Source organism: Bombus affinis, chromosome 6 (genome assembly GCF_024516045.1).
Source record: "Bombus affinis isolate iyBomAffi1 chromosome 6, iyBomAffi1.2, whole genome shotgun sequence".
NCBI classification, from domain to species: Eukaryota; Metazoa; Arthropoda; class Insecta; order Hymenoptera; family Apidae; genus Bombus; species Bombus affinis.
The window spans coordinates 8,133,537-8,147,737 of NC_066349.1; the positions used below are offsets into that span (position 1 = coordinate 8,133,537).

At 36.7% G+C, this 14,201-nt stretch overlaps 1 protein-coding gene across 3 annotated transcripts in view; it reads right to left on the minus strand.

Annotated features, from left to right (window-relative positions):
* LOC126917620 (carbonic anhydrase-related protein 10) overlaps positions 1–14,201 on the minus strand; it is a 228,340-nt gene that overhangs the window by 19,050 nt on the left and 195,089 nt on the right. For all 3 annotated transcript variants that reach the window (XM_050724695.1, XM_050724696.1, XM_050724697.1), the window contains exons 5-6: positions 7,868–7,963; positions 1,788–1,854 (exon numbers count right to left, since the gene is read on the minus strand). In XM_050724695.1, coding sequence (XP_050580652.1) covers positions 1,788–1,854; positions 7,868–7,963 — 163 coding nt within the window. The remainder of the gene's footprint in view (positions 1–1,787; positions 1,855–7,867; positions 7,964–14,201) is intronic.

The window sequence follows — 14,201 nt, forward strand, 5'->3', positions numbered from 1 at the left end:
ACCGCGCATTCATCGTCGCGCGTTCTCTTTACCTCACCCCCTCGGTCTACCAAGCTACTCTCCGTTTCGTTTCCGCTTTCAAACCAGAACCCGGGGTCCTGGGTTTCATCCGTGGCTCTTCCACGTGCCTTACGCGACACCTTTTGACGGTCCACTAATTGCAGTCGCGAATGAAAGACACGGACACGCAACGATGAATCGCTGTTATGTGTATTTCATCAAGATAGTGGATGACACGAATGAGCGTTTTTTGACTTTCGAATGGTCGTACGAGACAGAATTAGCGATGTTTATTCAGGTTACAGATATACATCCAATACATACATCCATCGTATACAACCAAGTTATCCGAATGACGTGGTGAGCGAGCGAGAAAAGATAGAGCCGGATTTTTGTAAAGGGAGTTCATTCAGCGGAAGAAGCTTGGAAATGTCGGAAAGTGTTTCACGAGGAAATGTGTGGCAATGAATCGGTTTAGAATAGGCTGAGATATGAAATATTTTCTTGAAAGAATTTTCTATACAGTTAAAAGGGTACTTATATAGTTTTTAATAATGTCATTGTTTGTCCTTTTCACTCATAATTGCTGCAATAGTTATTTTATCACACGGATAGTGTGCTCAAGTCCACAGAATTCTATAGAAATATTCAGAAATAGGGCAATTCACTTTTTTTTTTAGCGAGAACGTAAAGTTCTATTCATAAAATTAACGTTTAGTAGAATTCAAAAGTAAGACAGATTTTATATGTAGGATTTTCACTATACCTTAGCTGAAACATCTTCAGCAACAAGGAAATGTTATCCGCCGATTTCTCAGGTAAATGACTCATAAATTGTCAAGAATTCAAAGGTAAAATATCGATGTAGAATTTAGAAACTTGAAATAAATGTAAGGATAAGGTTTAAACATTAAAGTTCTTACTGTTAATGAGATTGCAAGCTTTAGAAATTCGGCAAATGTGAGAGGTCGGAAATTCCTAATAGGATGGTGAAGTAACAGGGGATAAATCGTGATCATTATACGGCGCGGCACGAACGAAACTATTAATATCCCATCGCAAAAGCAAACGGTAGCGGAGCTTGCTAGCGAGTTGAAAGCCTATAACACCATCAGATAGTCTGAGGCAGTATTAGTGCGTAAATGCGTATTGATAGTGTACGCTAGCGGCAGAGACGAAAGGCGCTCGCATTATACGTGAAATTACAATAGATCATGGTCTGCAAACCTCATGAATTTACGTTCTATGTTCTAGAAATTTCTGCTTCGTAAACCGATCAAACGTACTTTTCTGGGTTAGGTAGGATTCGTATTGTTTACGTTTTGAATACTAGTTTGCATTATTCAAAACTCCGAATTTATTTCATTCACGATTAAACAAAATTCATTCGATGTAAAATTCTACGGTTACTGAATTAATAATTAGACGATACCTAACATTTTGAAAACAGCCTATTCACAATAAATAAAAAAGAAACAAGAAAGATTTATGAAAGAATAAATCAATCTTTTATCCATATACTATACAAAAATTGTCAAAATACTCAAATTCCTCATATACGTATATGACGTAGACTGACATATGTAAATTTATAACATTTCTATGAATTACAAATTAATCGATTTGATTATACCATTAGTACCACCGTTACGGTCTCGTAGATTTGAAAATATTCAGCTTATTTGCATTATGTTAAATTATCATTATATCCTATACAGTTTCCACCAAAATCTTTCCGAAACTCGCAATCCCTATACACTGATCCAACAGAGAACAAATTTACTTACCGCGGTACTTAACTTTGTTGAACACGCTCGTTATGATCTGAAGCTCTGGGTGCAGCGTCTCGCCGATCTAAAACATGCGAAGAACAGATTTCATTTTTAGCATCGACTATGAATAATCCTGTATTAACGTCGCGAAGATATGCACAATAACCATGTATCTTGCCTTGCTTGCAACACACCTCGTCCATTCTATGTCCTAATGTCCTAATACGTTTTCCATCGATTTCCCATGAAATGGGAGGCTCGACGCTGCTAAGTGCAGCGCATAAAGAGGCAAAGGCGAACAGTCGTTTCGAAACTCCCACACTGGCCGGCTATTAAACGTAACCATAAAAGCTAAACCGGCTAAAACCGACCGGCAACTCTCTAAAGTAAGAGATAAATAATAAAAGTTCATCTGGCCATCGAGGCTGGATCAAGAGTTTCGTCGTTTCCCCTGGTGATGGGACAGGGCCCTAGTCTACCGATCATACGCGTCATAGCTTTTCCCCGTACTCTTTTCTCCGTCTCTATTTATCTTCGTTCACAGCCCATCCTTATCTTCGTTTCGACTTAAGTGTCTCGTTACCGGGAAGTTCGAGGCCATCGTGACTTTACGAGTATCATTGTTGCCGCGCTGACAACGCTCAGAAATTCATGGCGTTTTACGGGGTATTCGTTATTCAAGGTGGCGTCACTATGTGGATGAGGGTGGTGTTAATGTCAGAGAGATGGTAGGTAATGATTTGGGTTTGGTACGGTTCGAAAAATTGAATTTGAAAATTGAATTTTTTGATTTTCTTGGAAAGAGGGTCGATATAGATAAGTATAGAGATTCATAAAGGTTTGTTTAAGGTTCATTTTGCCAATCAAAGTGTCTGTTCGATAAGAAAAGTACGGTACTTTTACGTAGATCAGATACGAAATGATAATTTCATTTCATATTTCCTCGAAATTTTCAGTTTCTCGTTTTTATAATCCACGAAGTGCTACTTTAAACGATTTATGCGAAAATGCTATATAAAACTATAATACAATATGCACTGATATTACAGTGTATTGTTCTATGCATTGGCTTACGAAACTATTTGAACATTCACCATGGAAAACTTTTATGTTGGTATCTTATGTATTATATAAAAAGTTTGGAAATTTCATTAGCATTGTAACGAAACATGACTAAAGAAAGATATTATTAAACATTCTTTCGAATACATAAGTATACCGAGGAGGAAGCGAATCTCAAGTATATATTCTGACAATATCCGGCATAATTATCGCGTCTTCATCCGGCAGACAAAATAGAGGCAAGCTGGATTATTAGCTTCCGAGCTCGATAACTTATTAACTGATAATAAAATTTTCAGCTCGCTGTAATAAAGCAAATTCAATGGTTACGTTACTGCGTTATACGGGTCGTTCGGTCTAATAATATAACGTGCGATTATTACGTTCGCTTTGCACTTCTTGTTACGCGGTTTAATAAGGGAACGATAATATTTATTTTCCTTGGTAAAATACATATTAGAGTTACTTCAAAAGTGTATAAAGTATTTAGTAATTAATGATACAGTGAGATACTATTATGCAGTAAGAATTACCAATTATAAGACAGTAAAATCAAATTTCAATTAAATCAGAGATTTACGATTAAATTAGTACGATGTATAATTACTAAGTATTTTCATACAAACGTAAATACGGAAATTAAACATTAAACGGCCACTTTACTTTCAATATTTTCTATATCTTCGCGTATTCCGTATAGTTTTACAGCATTAAATTTGTTATGAATGTCTTTATTGCTGAAACCGAACGTACGTAAATAAATACGATATTTCTACGAAATAAATATTCCTTTAATTTCTCCTCGCTTTCTATTCTCAAGCAGAAAAGAGTTTCTAATGAATAATATTTGTTGCTCTCAAGAAGGAAGAAAAATCTGTCTACAAAACTTTAGAAAGCAAACGAAAAAATCGTATAAGTAAATCCAGCAGAAAATGTAGAAAAGGGAACCACATCGTTTCCATTATCAACCCCCTCCTACGTCGCTTTCAATCAACGCAAACATTGTCCAATAATTTCACCTCGCCCCGGATTCATTAAAACCCAGTGTCGTAATTCCCACCAAGCATCAAGGATCCAGAACAAACGACTAAAATTCCAGTCGATAAATCCATCCCGGTGAAAACGGGTGACACGAGTGTCCCACGAAAGGTACACGTGGAATGGGGTAGCAACGCGCGAGTGAAAATATCCGGGAGCTCATTTAGACCCTTCGGATTGTTCAAGCGTTGACAGGGAATGCTGCCACCGACTCATTTGGATCTTATCCCTCAGACACCCCCAGGGTATAATCCGTTTGAATTACACCCGTCAACACGACGCCCCTCTGCCACGACACACTTTTACGAGCTACCACCGTACCCTGTCGAGAGATCGAGCACCTGTTAAAGATTGGCCCGCGACACGGCAGCCGCTTTGGGGATGGTTCTAAAATATTTTCGTCGTTGCCGTGACTATGTTATCAAGGAAATTATCGTGATCTGAACAGTGTGAATTGGTGCACGTGTGAGTTATTAACGTAGATCCAATCCAAATTTCATTCAAATATACTTTAAATTTGTTTAAGACTCGACCAAGTTCGTAATTTAAACGTAATCCAAATCTAACTGAAATCTATTTTAATTCTGATTAAAAATTAATTAAAAACTACCTCGAATCTAACTCAAATCGGATTCAAATCTGTCTCAAACCTAACTCAGTCCTAATTCAAGCTTGATTCAAACTGAGATAGATTGAATAAGTTTGAAGTTTGATAAATTACATTCAGTAAAAAAGAATAATAAATGAAACAATGTATAAGCAAGTAAAATTGTGTAACGTGTTATGAAAAAATGATATAAGAAGGTATGATGAAATCTATGAAAGAGAAGCATCTACTACTTTTACACATAGAAAATTCCAACCAACGTATAAACTCATTCACGCCACATAAATTCTCAATCTCTTTTTATCTTTTTACTTTTTTACCTTTCCAACAAATTTTAAAGATCTCTGAAGAAACACGATATCTCCCTAAAACCATGGACATATAAGAAATACGTAAGAGTGAAAAATCAGGTACCTCGTCTCTATAATATTATGGTCTTTTTAAAATATTGTAAACTTTCCAAATAAGTGGTTTACATTCAGGTTACCTCCGTCACGCCGCGTCCTTAATGCATCCTAAAGGACTCTTTTCCCTCCTCGTCGTCTTTTTGCTGTTCTCTCTGTTTCACGGTCGCGCGTTTCAGCCGCTAAAGACCGTGAAAGGTAAGGGAAAAGGAAGATGGGGGCCGGCTGGCTGCTGGAACTTTGAAAATTTATTCCGGAAGTAAACGGCGGGACCGCGCAAAACGAGGGAAAATCCCTGTCAACCGACGTACCACGCTTTTTCGCGAGAATACGCTCTCGCCTTTTCTTCTCTCCCCTCTGGTCTCGCGTCGTTAATTCCTCGGCTGACGACCACTGATTTTGGGTAATGATTTGGAAACGAGCCGCGTAGATTTTTGTGTCATTAGCGGCTGGGAACCGCTGCTAAAGGCAGATGAAAATTACGCTTGCACGCGAAAAACACCACTTTGGGTTTTGATGGTGCGTGACTGCTGATGGATGTTGGCAAAGAGGATGTTAACTACCAGAGTTGAATAATATTATGAGAATTTTTCAAACTACAGCGTTTTTCAAGTAATTATTTTCAGCAGTAACGCTGTATGATTATGTATATTTAATTTGGAATTGTTTGATTTCTTGAATTTTGTTGTAATTTGTTTGAAGATCATATCGTTTCATCAGGGAAATATTAGCTATTATCGTTGACTAATTTTATGGGAATTTTTCAAATTAGAGGGAACTTGCTTTTAATAATAATATTACACAATTGCAGAAATCTGATTCGGTAGTGTGCGCATTTGTTTGAATAACAAAATCTTAACCCCAACGGGATGATACAATAATTGCAAGAATTGACTAATTTTTTGATAAATTTTCCAGTTAAAATATAGGTTTCTTACTTGTTACCTATAAATGAGTAATATGGAAAAATTATTTGATTTAGAAATTTAATTCAAAGATCGAACGAAAGAAGCGAAAATTTCTGAGGCGGAGATACAGGAATTTGATCTAATTTGTAGAATTACACATAAAAATTTACAGAAGATATATTCTGCCCAATGAATCATTAGATCAGCACTCGTTCAATAAATACTCGAAACGATAACATTAGAATGTATAAACTTATTGCAAAAACATTTCTAACAATCATGATATACATCGAAGAGCGAAACGGGAATGGTAATCAGAAAAGGAAATAGAACGAGCTAGAAACGAGTCGATGTTTCGATAAACAGTCTGAGTGAAGCGGCAGCAGCCGATTCTGTTGAACTATCGTGCCAGAAATCAGAAGCATAAACGCTTGTTTCCTGGCGTTTGTTGCCTCAGAATCGCAGGCTTTCCAGTTTCTTCTAGCGGAACACCGGTTCTAGAAGGAGTGAAAGAGTAAGAGAGAGAACGTAGACGATCGTCGACGTGAGAGAAAATGTGAGGGTATAAGAACGAGGTGGAACGAGCTGGCGAAAGCAGAACGTTTCCTTCGAAACTTTGGAATTTATTCTCGGAGCAAGCGGCACGCAGCCCCGGGAAGCCTGCCGGGTGTTTGTCTGCGAGACTTCGAAATAATTGTTCACCAATAAGAACGTCGCGAATAAAATCTTTCTACCTCTTCCTCGTACATTTTCCTTCCTCCGTTTTTTCTATTTTATTTATCTCGATTTTTTTAAATACACCTTGTTCTGTTTTTATATAATAAAATGATTTTGCCCAAATCCGAGAAAAAAATCCAGAGAAAAAAATTCGAGAATCTAGAAAGCTTGGAGTGCAGAGGATCCTGCAAAAATGTACAATATATATATTTTTTTATTTATTTATTTATATTATACACAAGAAATCTCTATGAAACAAATGTCTATTTAAGTAGCATTTTTTAAATTTGCGTTCAGAAAAATATGAATTTGTAGAGGTAGTTTGTTTGGGAATAAAAATTACAAATATTTGGAACTTCGTTTTCGTTAATAATAAATCCGTAATTCTTGTAATTTTCTTAGTTATCATTTTTAACGGCGGAGTAAATTATATCGATCGGAAGGATACGGTAAACACGCGATACCTAGTTTACAAATTCGGGAACAAATTCCAGGGTTGCTAAACTACCCCTCGTCGACATAGAATTCTATGATTACTATCCTTATTTTTCATTTCCTTTTGTCTTGTTACCATGATCCATTTAGGAATTCATATTTGTGTTTTTAATAGATTATTATATAGATTGATTAACATAGATTATAATTAATAGATTGATTAATCGTCATTAAAATGAACTTAATCGGAGCGTCTACAAAATTCTATAGTATCGATAGCATAGATATTTTTTGGTACTTATTTCATTGCTATTTTATCAATGCTTTTATTTTTTTTTTTTTATACAACCTCGCCAATGTTTATTTATTTACCTTTTTTCGAAATGAAAGGAATTATAAATGTTTTTTGATATCAAAATAACTGTCGCGTACGTATATATTCTCTTTGTTCAAACACCATTCATATATCTCATGCATATTCATTTATCTAGTAATTCCACGGTGGCAGAGTGGAACGTTTGTTACAAAATTGATGCGAAACAGATGGAACGCACACTTTATTTAGCAATGTAAATACGCTCATAATACCAAGCGTTAACATATAGCCAAAAAAATGGCGATATAAAGTCTCCAGTAACAAATCATGCAAACCGAAATAACGATAAGTATTCGGCAATATTCAAGTTCAAAGATTCGATCATCTAGATTCCAAAAATTGAAAACACAACGAATATATCAAAGTCCTACTCTTTCATAAAACCGCCATTGCTTACATAGTCACTTATATCATTCCAAATTCACTTCTGTGTTCACACACAAACACACATAAATCTAAACATCCCGCCATACTAAGCTCCCAAATCACCGCGAAACTTGCTCGTTTTAATCATTTCCTAGAAACTACAATATTCTACATTCGCTTACCTGTACCATCAACGAGATCGCGACCAGGCCTTGACTTTTGTGTTGCGCCTCGCTCATATTGTGATATAGTTCCGCGTTGAACCCGTACACTTGTATCTGAAACACAGAGAGAGGAAGAACGTCAGAAAGTAAGCAGACTGGGATTTATTTGGCCGCGTAATCGCAACGCGTCTCCGTATTTCCCCTCGCCGTAATTACACCGACAAATTTCGCGTTTCACACGAACCAACCAGCAGGATCGTGGCCGCTTTGTGGCCCGACGATACACGTGTACATAGAAAACGCCCGCCACGGAATCGTCGTGCCAAAATTGCACGCGCCGCTACAGCCGCTTCGTTTCGTGAGCCTTGTTCCGCACCGCTTTCGAATGAATTAATCGCCGAAAGATTTCAAAGGGATCTTGCCGGCCCTTCGCCCCTCTATCTCCACTGATTTCCTGTACATCACGAGAATTAATCCTTCGTGCACGAGCATACCTCGTACCTTTGCCACGCCGCCCTGCCATTGTTTCCCTCGATTCACCCAAGTTCGGGTAAATACACGTGCCCTTTCATTTTACCATACATGTACGTTTAACCGTGTTTGAGTTTTCAGTATGTGGAATTTTTAGAAAATTTCTGCTCTTCGGAAGTTCGTGTATTCCGGCGGTACGATCGAATTTTCTTGAGCTTAGATTCTGACACATCTTTTCCGTAGTTTCGATTTCACTTTTGAATTTTGAGAAATTTGCGATTTCTATGAGATTCCTTTACTCGGGAAGATTAAATGCTTCGCTTCGATGGTCGAGCTTTGAGAAAGTTGAAGTTCTATGAAAATTTCTGGATGAGGCTAAATTCGGCTAATTGTACGTTTTGTTCGTAGATTGCGTTGAGTCTAGATTATTTTTTATTTATCTTTATTTCTTTATTATTTATTTACATACAGCAATATATCATTTCAGTCAGATTAAGGAATTTGTCGGAATGTTCCTTGAAACCAAGAAAGTTTTTATAATTTTATATTTTCATTTTGTATATTCAAAGTATTTAGATATTATAATCTAGATCTTAAATCATGCTGGAAGTTAAGCCAAAAATAATAGAAGTAGCCAAGAAAAAAGTATTATAAAAACAAAGAAGGAAACTTAGTGGAAAGAACAAAAATTATTACAGCAATTAATTATTCACAAATAATAGTAACAAACATGTAAGTTAATTACGAGACTACCCAATGCGTTACTAACATATTAGAAAATCAGTTTAAAAAGCTATATAATGCCATTTTTGGAAATAAAATTTCGCCTCAGAGATAGGCTTTTAATAATTAAACAAGATTCTGACGCGGCGTGGATGAACTTTGCTAACCCTGCTTAACTCGGCTCGACTAAATTAATCAACCGTTAGATATTAACCCGTGAAATTGCTTAAGCTGTTTGACCACTGTCGCGACGATTTATGTTTCATTCGATCAAATGGAATCACGTGAATAATTTCGTTCTCGATGAAAATTGATCTCGCACCTTCAATATTTCTTCCGACGTTATTCAAACCAATAAACCAACGATCCATATACGTTTCACGTATTTTCAGAAGGTTATATATATTTTTATATAGACAGAAAAAAAATTATTATTCGGAATATTCTGACAACGTATCGTCAGGTAATAATAAAAAATTTTTGAGGCTATCGAGTCGGTTGATACCTTTTCCCACGCCATGTCGGTGCACTTTATTAAGAGCTTTTATTTCGATAAAACAGAAACGGCTCTATGAGCATCGCATTTTTCCCTTGTAAATAACTGGTCGATAGAGATTCCTCTATGCATTCTTGATACTGGCCTGTATTTTTTTTCTATCCTTCGTAAAACGAAAGGAAGTCAATGGTTCTCGTTGGTCGTTTTGCCAAGGAAAATTCACGGTAACGAGATCAAGAAATTTTTCGATAAAACGGCCAAGTAAAGGAAATACTGTAATTTCGTATAATCAGTGAAACACTCTTGATATTCGTTTCTCAGGATCGCGGAATTTTCCTATTATTTTTTTGTGGAATTATCTGCTCTCCAACTTCCATATTAATTTAACGTCGGTGATTTTAAAAGTATTTCGCTGTGAAATCATAAATTCTTTCGTAAGCAACGCACAGATTTCACAATTAACGGGAATTACAAAGAGCAACCGATTTGTATAAAACTTATGAAAATTTTTCAATTAAGGAAATTATTAAGAATATCTAGAAACAAATTTCATAAAAATTCTCTAACTAGAAAAACTATATAAAGACTACATAAAAAGAATCTCATAAATGTTACATAAATTTAGAAATCTATAGAAACACACGTAGAACTGAAACTAGCAAGATAATTAAAGTAAATCTGAATTGAAATATATACGAGTCACGTGAAATGAGGACAAATTTAGAGAAAATTTTTGAAACAGAGAAAAATATCGACGAATCTTTATCGTTATCGTTTCAAGCTGAATGAAGGAGGAGGCAGCTAAGAAAATAGAACGAACGTGCGACGCTTTGCAGGTATCGTCTATCTTTTCTCAATTCCCTTTGTTGTTTTTCCTAAATCGCATCTCAAAGGTGTTCTCAATCACGCTCGGGGCTGTTTCAAGCATCTACGTTCCTTCTACGCTGATGTTAAGATCGAAACGGATATTCGACGATCGTGTAAATTACAGTTGTAAATTTACCGACGTGACAAACTGCTACGTCTCCCTAAACCCTATCCCGTACTCTTTTTTCTCCCTACAGAAACGACCATTCGCGTTCGTCGTCATAAATTTCGACCAGTCTTTCGGAAAGCACCGATTCGTCTCACTTTGTTTCGATACTCTTTATGCTTCTTTACTGATAATGCAATTTGTTGATTAGAATTTCCCAACAAGCTACATGTTGAATTGGTAGATATCTGGCAAATTGTTTAACCTTTTTGTTTTAAGTGAAATTTTCTAATGCAATTCGTTGATTATAATTCGATGGATGAAGAAGAAATTGTTGATAATTTTGGATCTTAATTGCCGAAATAATGGTAGAGGAACACTAAGTTTACATTTAGAATTTATATTAAAATAGTTATAGATTTATTTCTCACAGTGTCTCAGCACTTTCTTTGTCTCATCTTCTTCCATACCAGACTGTTAACTGAACAGTTTACATTCCTTTACATACACACACATACTTCCACACACTCATACTCACATACATATATCACTACTACGCGGACAATTTAGTTTAGCACATAAAATTATACATATCTCAATGGAAATAAATGTTGATTTATATAACCTGTTGATCGTAAGAGAAAAATGAAGAAGGAATTAACAAGGAAGGAATGATGGGGACAAACGTAAATATTACGGGCATAGCCCGTAGTACGATGAACGTTTTCGGCCCAAAATTCTCGAACGTAAATCGTAGGTTAAGAGGTCAATGGAGAATAAAATTTATCAATCACTTTACAAAACTAATTCTGAAACACCTATAAAATATTTTGCAAATGTAATTGTGGAACGTCTATAGCATACTTGCAAAGAAGAAATAATCCTATACAGTACTTTGTAAACAGATTTCAAAAAGAGGCTCATCTCCTCAAAGAACTCAATTGCCTAAATTATCAATCTGCTATAATGACAACTCCCAATACCAAATCACCATAGTATTTAAAAACATAATATTCTCTTTTTAAATAGCAATACACTCGACCAACCTACAATTCGTATTACAAATTAACCATTACAAATACCAACTTCAGGGGAATTGCTTCGATCTGACATAGCAGGCGACGCGCTCAAACAGAAAAAGAGCAGCAGAGACTGGTAGAAAATCAAACGCCGACTTTTAACCACCGATCCAGCTTTCTTCGTTCTCCCGTGCAGGCAGCGCACTCGTTTCTTTCTCTCGATAATGGCATTGCCGCGGCACTTCCGTCGCCGCTTCGACCTCGTTGAAAGGCCTACGATACGACGAGTCTTCAAAGACGTCGCTGACGCTGTTGCAACACGATGAACCTTCCAAAGAGAGATAAGCGGCGACACTTGTGATAGAAGAGGGAGATAGATAGATAGATAGATAGATAGATAGATAGATAGATGGATGGATAGAGAGAGAGAGAGAGAGAGAGAGAGAGCGAGAGAGAGAGAGAAAGAGAGAGAGAGAGAGAGAAAGGCAAGGATGAGCATAAATCCAGCGCGTCTGATCAAAGTAGCACTACTTGCAAAAGGGAAAGATTCGCCACGTCCTACACGAATTCACTTCCCTTAGACTTTCCCGCATTTCACTTCATGCTACATATTCTTAAAGTTATCCTTTTGTTTTTCTAGAGGCTCCTCGCGTAGAATGTAAGAAGAAACGTGGGCTTTTCTCCTGAAAATATAGTCCAACTGTTGATACCTGCTTCAGTTTTGCTATCTTTTTTAATGTCCATGTAAACAATGGTCTTCTTTCGCTTAGAATTTCGGCAAGGTAAATTATGGTAAGAGGTGGTGAAGTCATTAAGTGTTCACGAGGCAACGAAAGTGAAATAAGCTTACTTTTTGAAATGGTTTTTGAAACGTTTATTTTCGTTGATTCCGGTTTAGTTAAAAGGGTCGCAGTTGATGTTTTACAGGTAATTTTGTTCAATTTGTTCATAGTAAATATTGAGATTCGTTGGAAAAGTATTAGAGACGTGCTTAAATGGTATCAAGTCAGATATCGCAGTCTTGCTTCGAACATGACACGCAATTCAAGAACAGAATTTAAGAAAATGTAACCAACTCGTTATTCCACTACATTATTTTGTTTATCAAATTTTTCAGTAAGAGAAATGATACTTCTAAGACAGGATCAAATGTCGCTTTTGTCACCATTAGTTTACGATTCCATAAAAACGCATTCGGATCAATCGATCAAGTTATCCAAATTGAAGCAAGTTCTGGGAAATTTTTCACAGTGATAATTCGAAAAACATGTTTACATAATATATTGGTTTACACAAGGAGGTGTAGAGTATGGGTCGATGAAATATTTTCTCGTTAAGTTTCATGATTGCATTCGCGTCGCCAATATTTCGCCAGGGGAATACACCTAAAAAATTATAGCAGTCAATGATCGAGACAAATTGAATCCAGCCGGATGTAAATTAAATTTTACAATTTTCACGACGCGATCTGGTAAATGACGGTGCGAAAAGCGTACCTGTGCGCGAAGGGGTTCGCCGTGTGTCGATTTAATTAAATTTTAGGCAGCCCGTGTAATCGAATCCTAGTACAACTGCGATTACGAAAGTCGTTCTATGTTTAATGCCCTGCAGGGAAATAGTAAATGCAATTTAGAACGTCCTGCGGCGCAGTTAATTTATTGATATCGAGAGCGCCACCGTAATTTTCCACCGGTGCTAATAATGTACAATAAAGTTTTAACGAACCCTACGTCCGCCGAATAAAACGCCATAGAAACGCACAGAAATGAAAGAAAAGAAGAAACGAGGATTACACGTTTTGCCAGAAGCGAAAAGAGGATACTCTTTTTTCGGTACAGTTACTCGCCGGACAAATTACTCATCGAAATTTGGAGAATTCAATCTCTACACGAATCTCCAATTGAATTCGACTGGAAAATTATTTAGAACGTAGCACGAAATTTATAGCGGGAATTAGTTTCTAAAGAGACTACCAAACGCTATAAAACACCGATTGATTATTTAAAAGAAAAATCTCTAATCTTTCATCTTCGACATTCGTCAAATCAAATCATCAAAAACCAACAAAATTACCAACTTCCCAATCTTCCTATAACGCAAACGCAGATTTCTATGACACGAAAAATTTCTAACCTTTCATCCTGAAAGATGAAGAGGTCGTAAATGTAAAATACATAGAGCTCTGATTCGTGTTATAGTACGAAAAATACCTAATTTCAAATAATTTAAAAATAGCAAAAAGAACAAAATCTGGCAAACTTTCCAATCTTCCTATAACACGAATCAAAGAACAAGCAATAATCCGTGAAGATTCAACATCAACCGAAAGTTCAAAGGTCGACGAAGGAATCCACTTCGTTCATATTCTTATTCCGAATATCGGTAGCTACGAGCTGCCTGTTTTTCCTACGGCTCGTTAGATCGATCGAGTTCACCATGGTCCACTAGCTGACATCGAGATTCGTTATCGTCTCGGCTCTCGGCGATCTTAGGGTCGGGGGTGGTTTGCCGGAAATTCAGGATTCAGCCCGTCTACGAGCGCAAACACAGACATACTCTTTCAAGTATCTTCGCTTTATCCGATGGTTCGTTGGATGGATCTTCGCGCTCCATCCGCATTCTGCCTCTTACCACCCTTGGCCCACACTATCTTTATGCTTTGGCCGATAC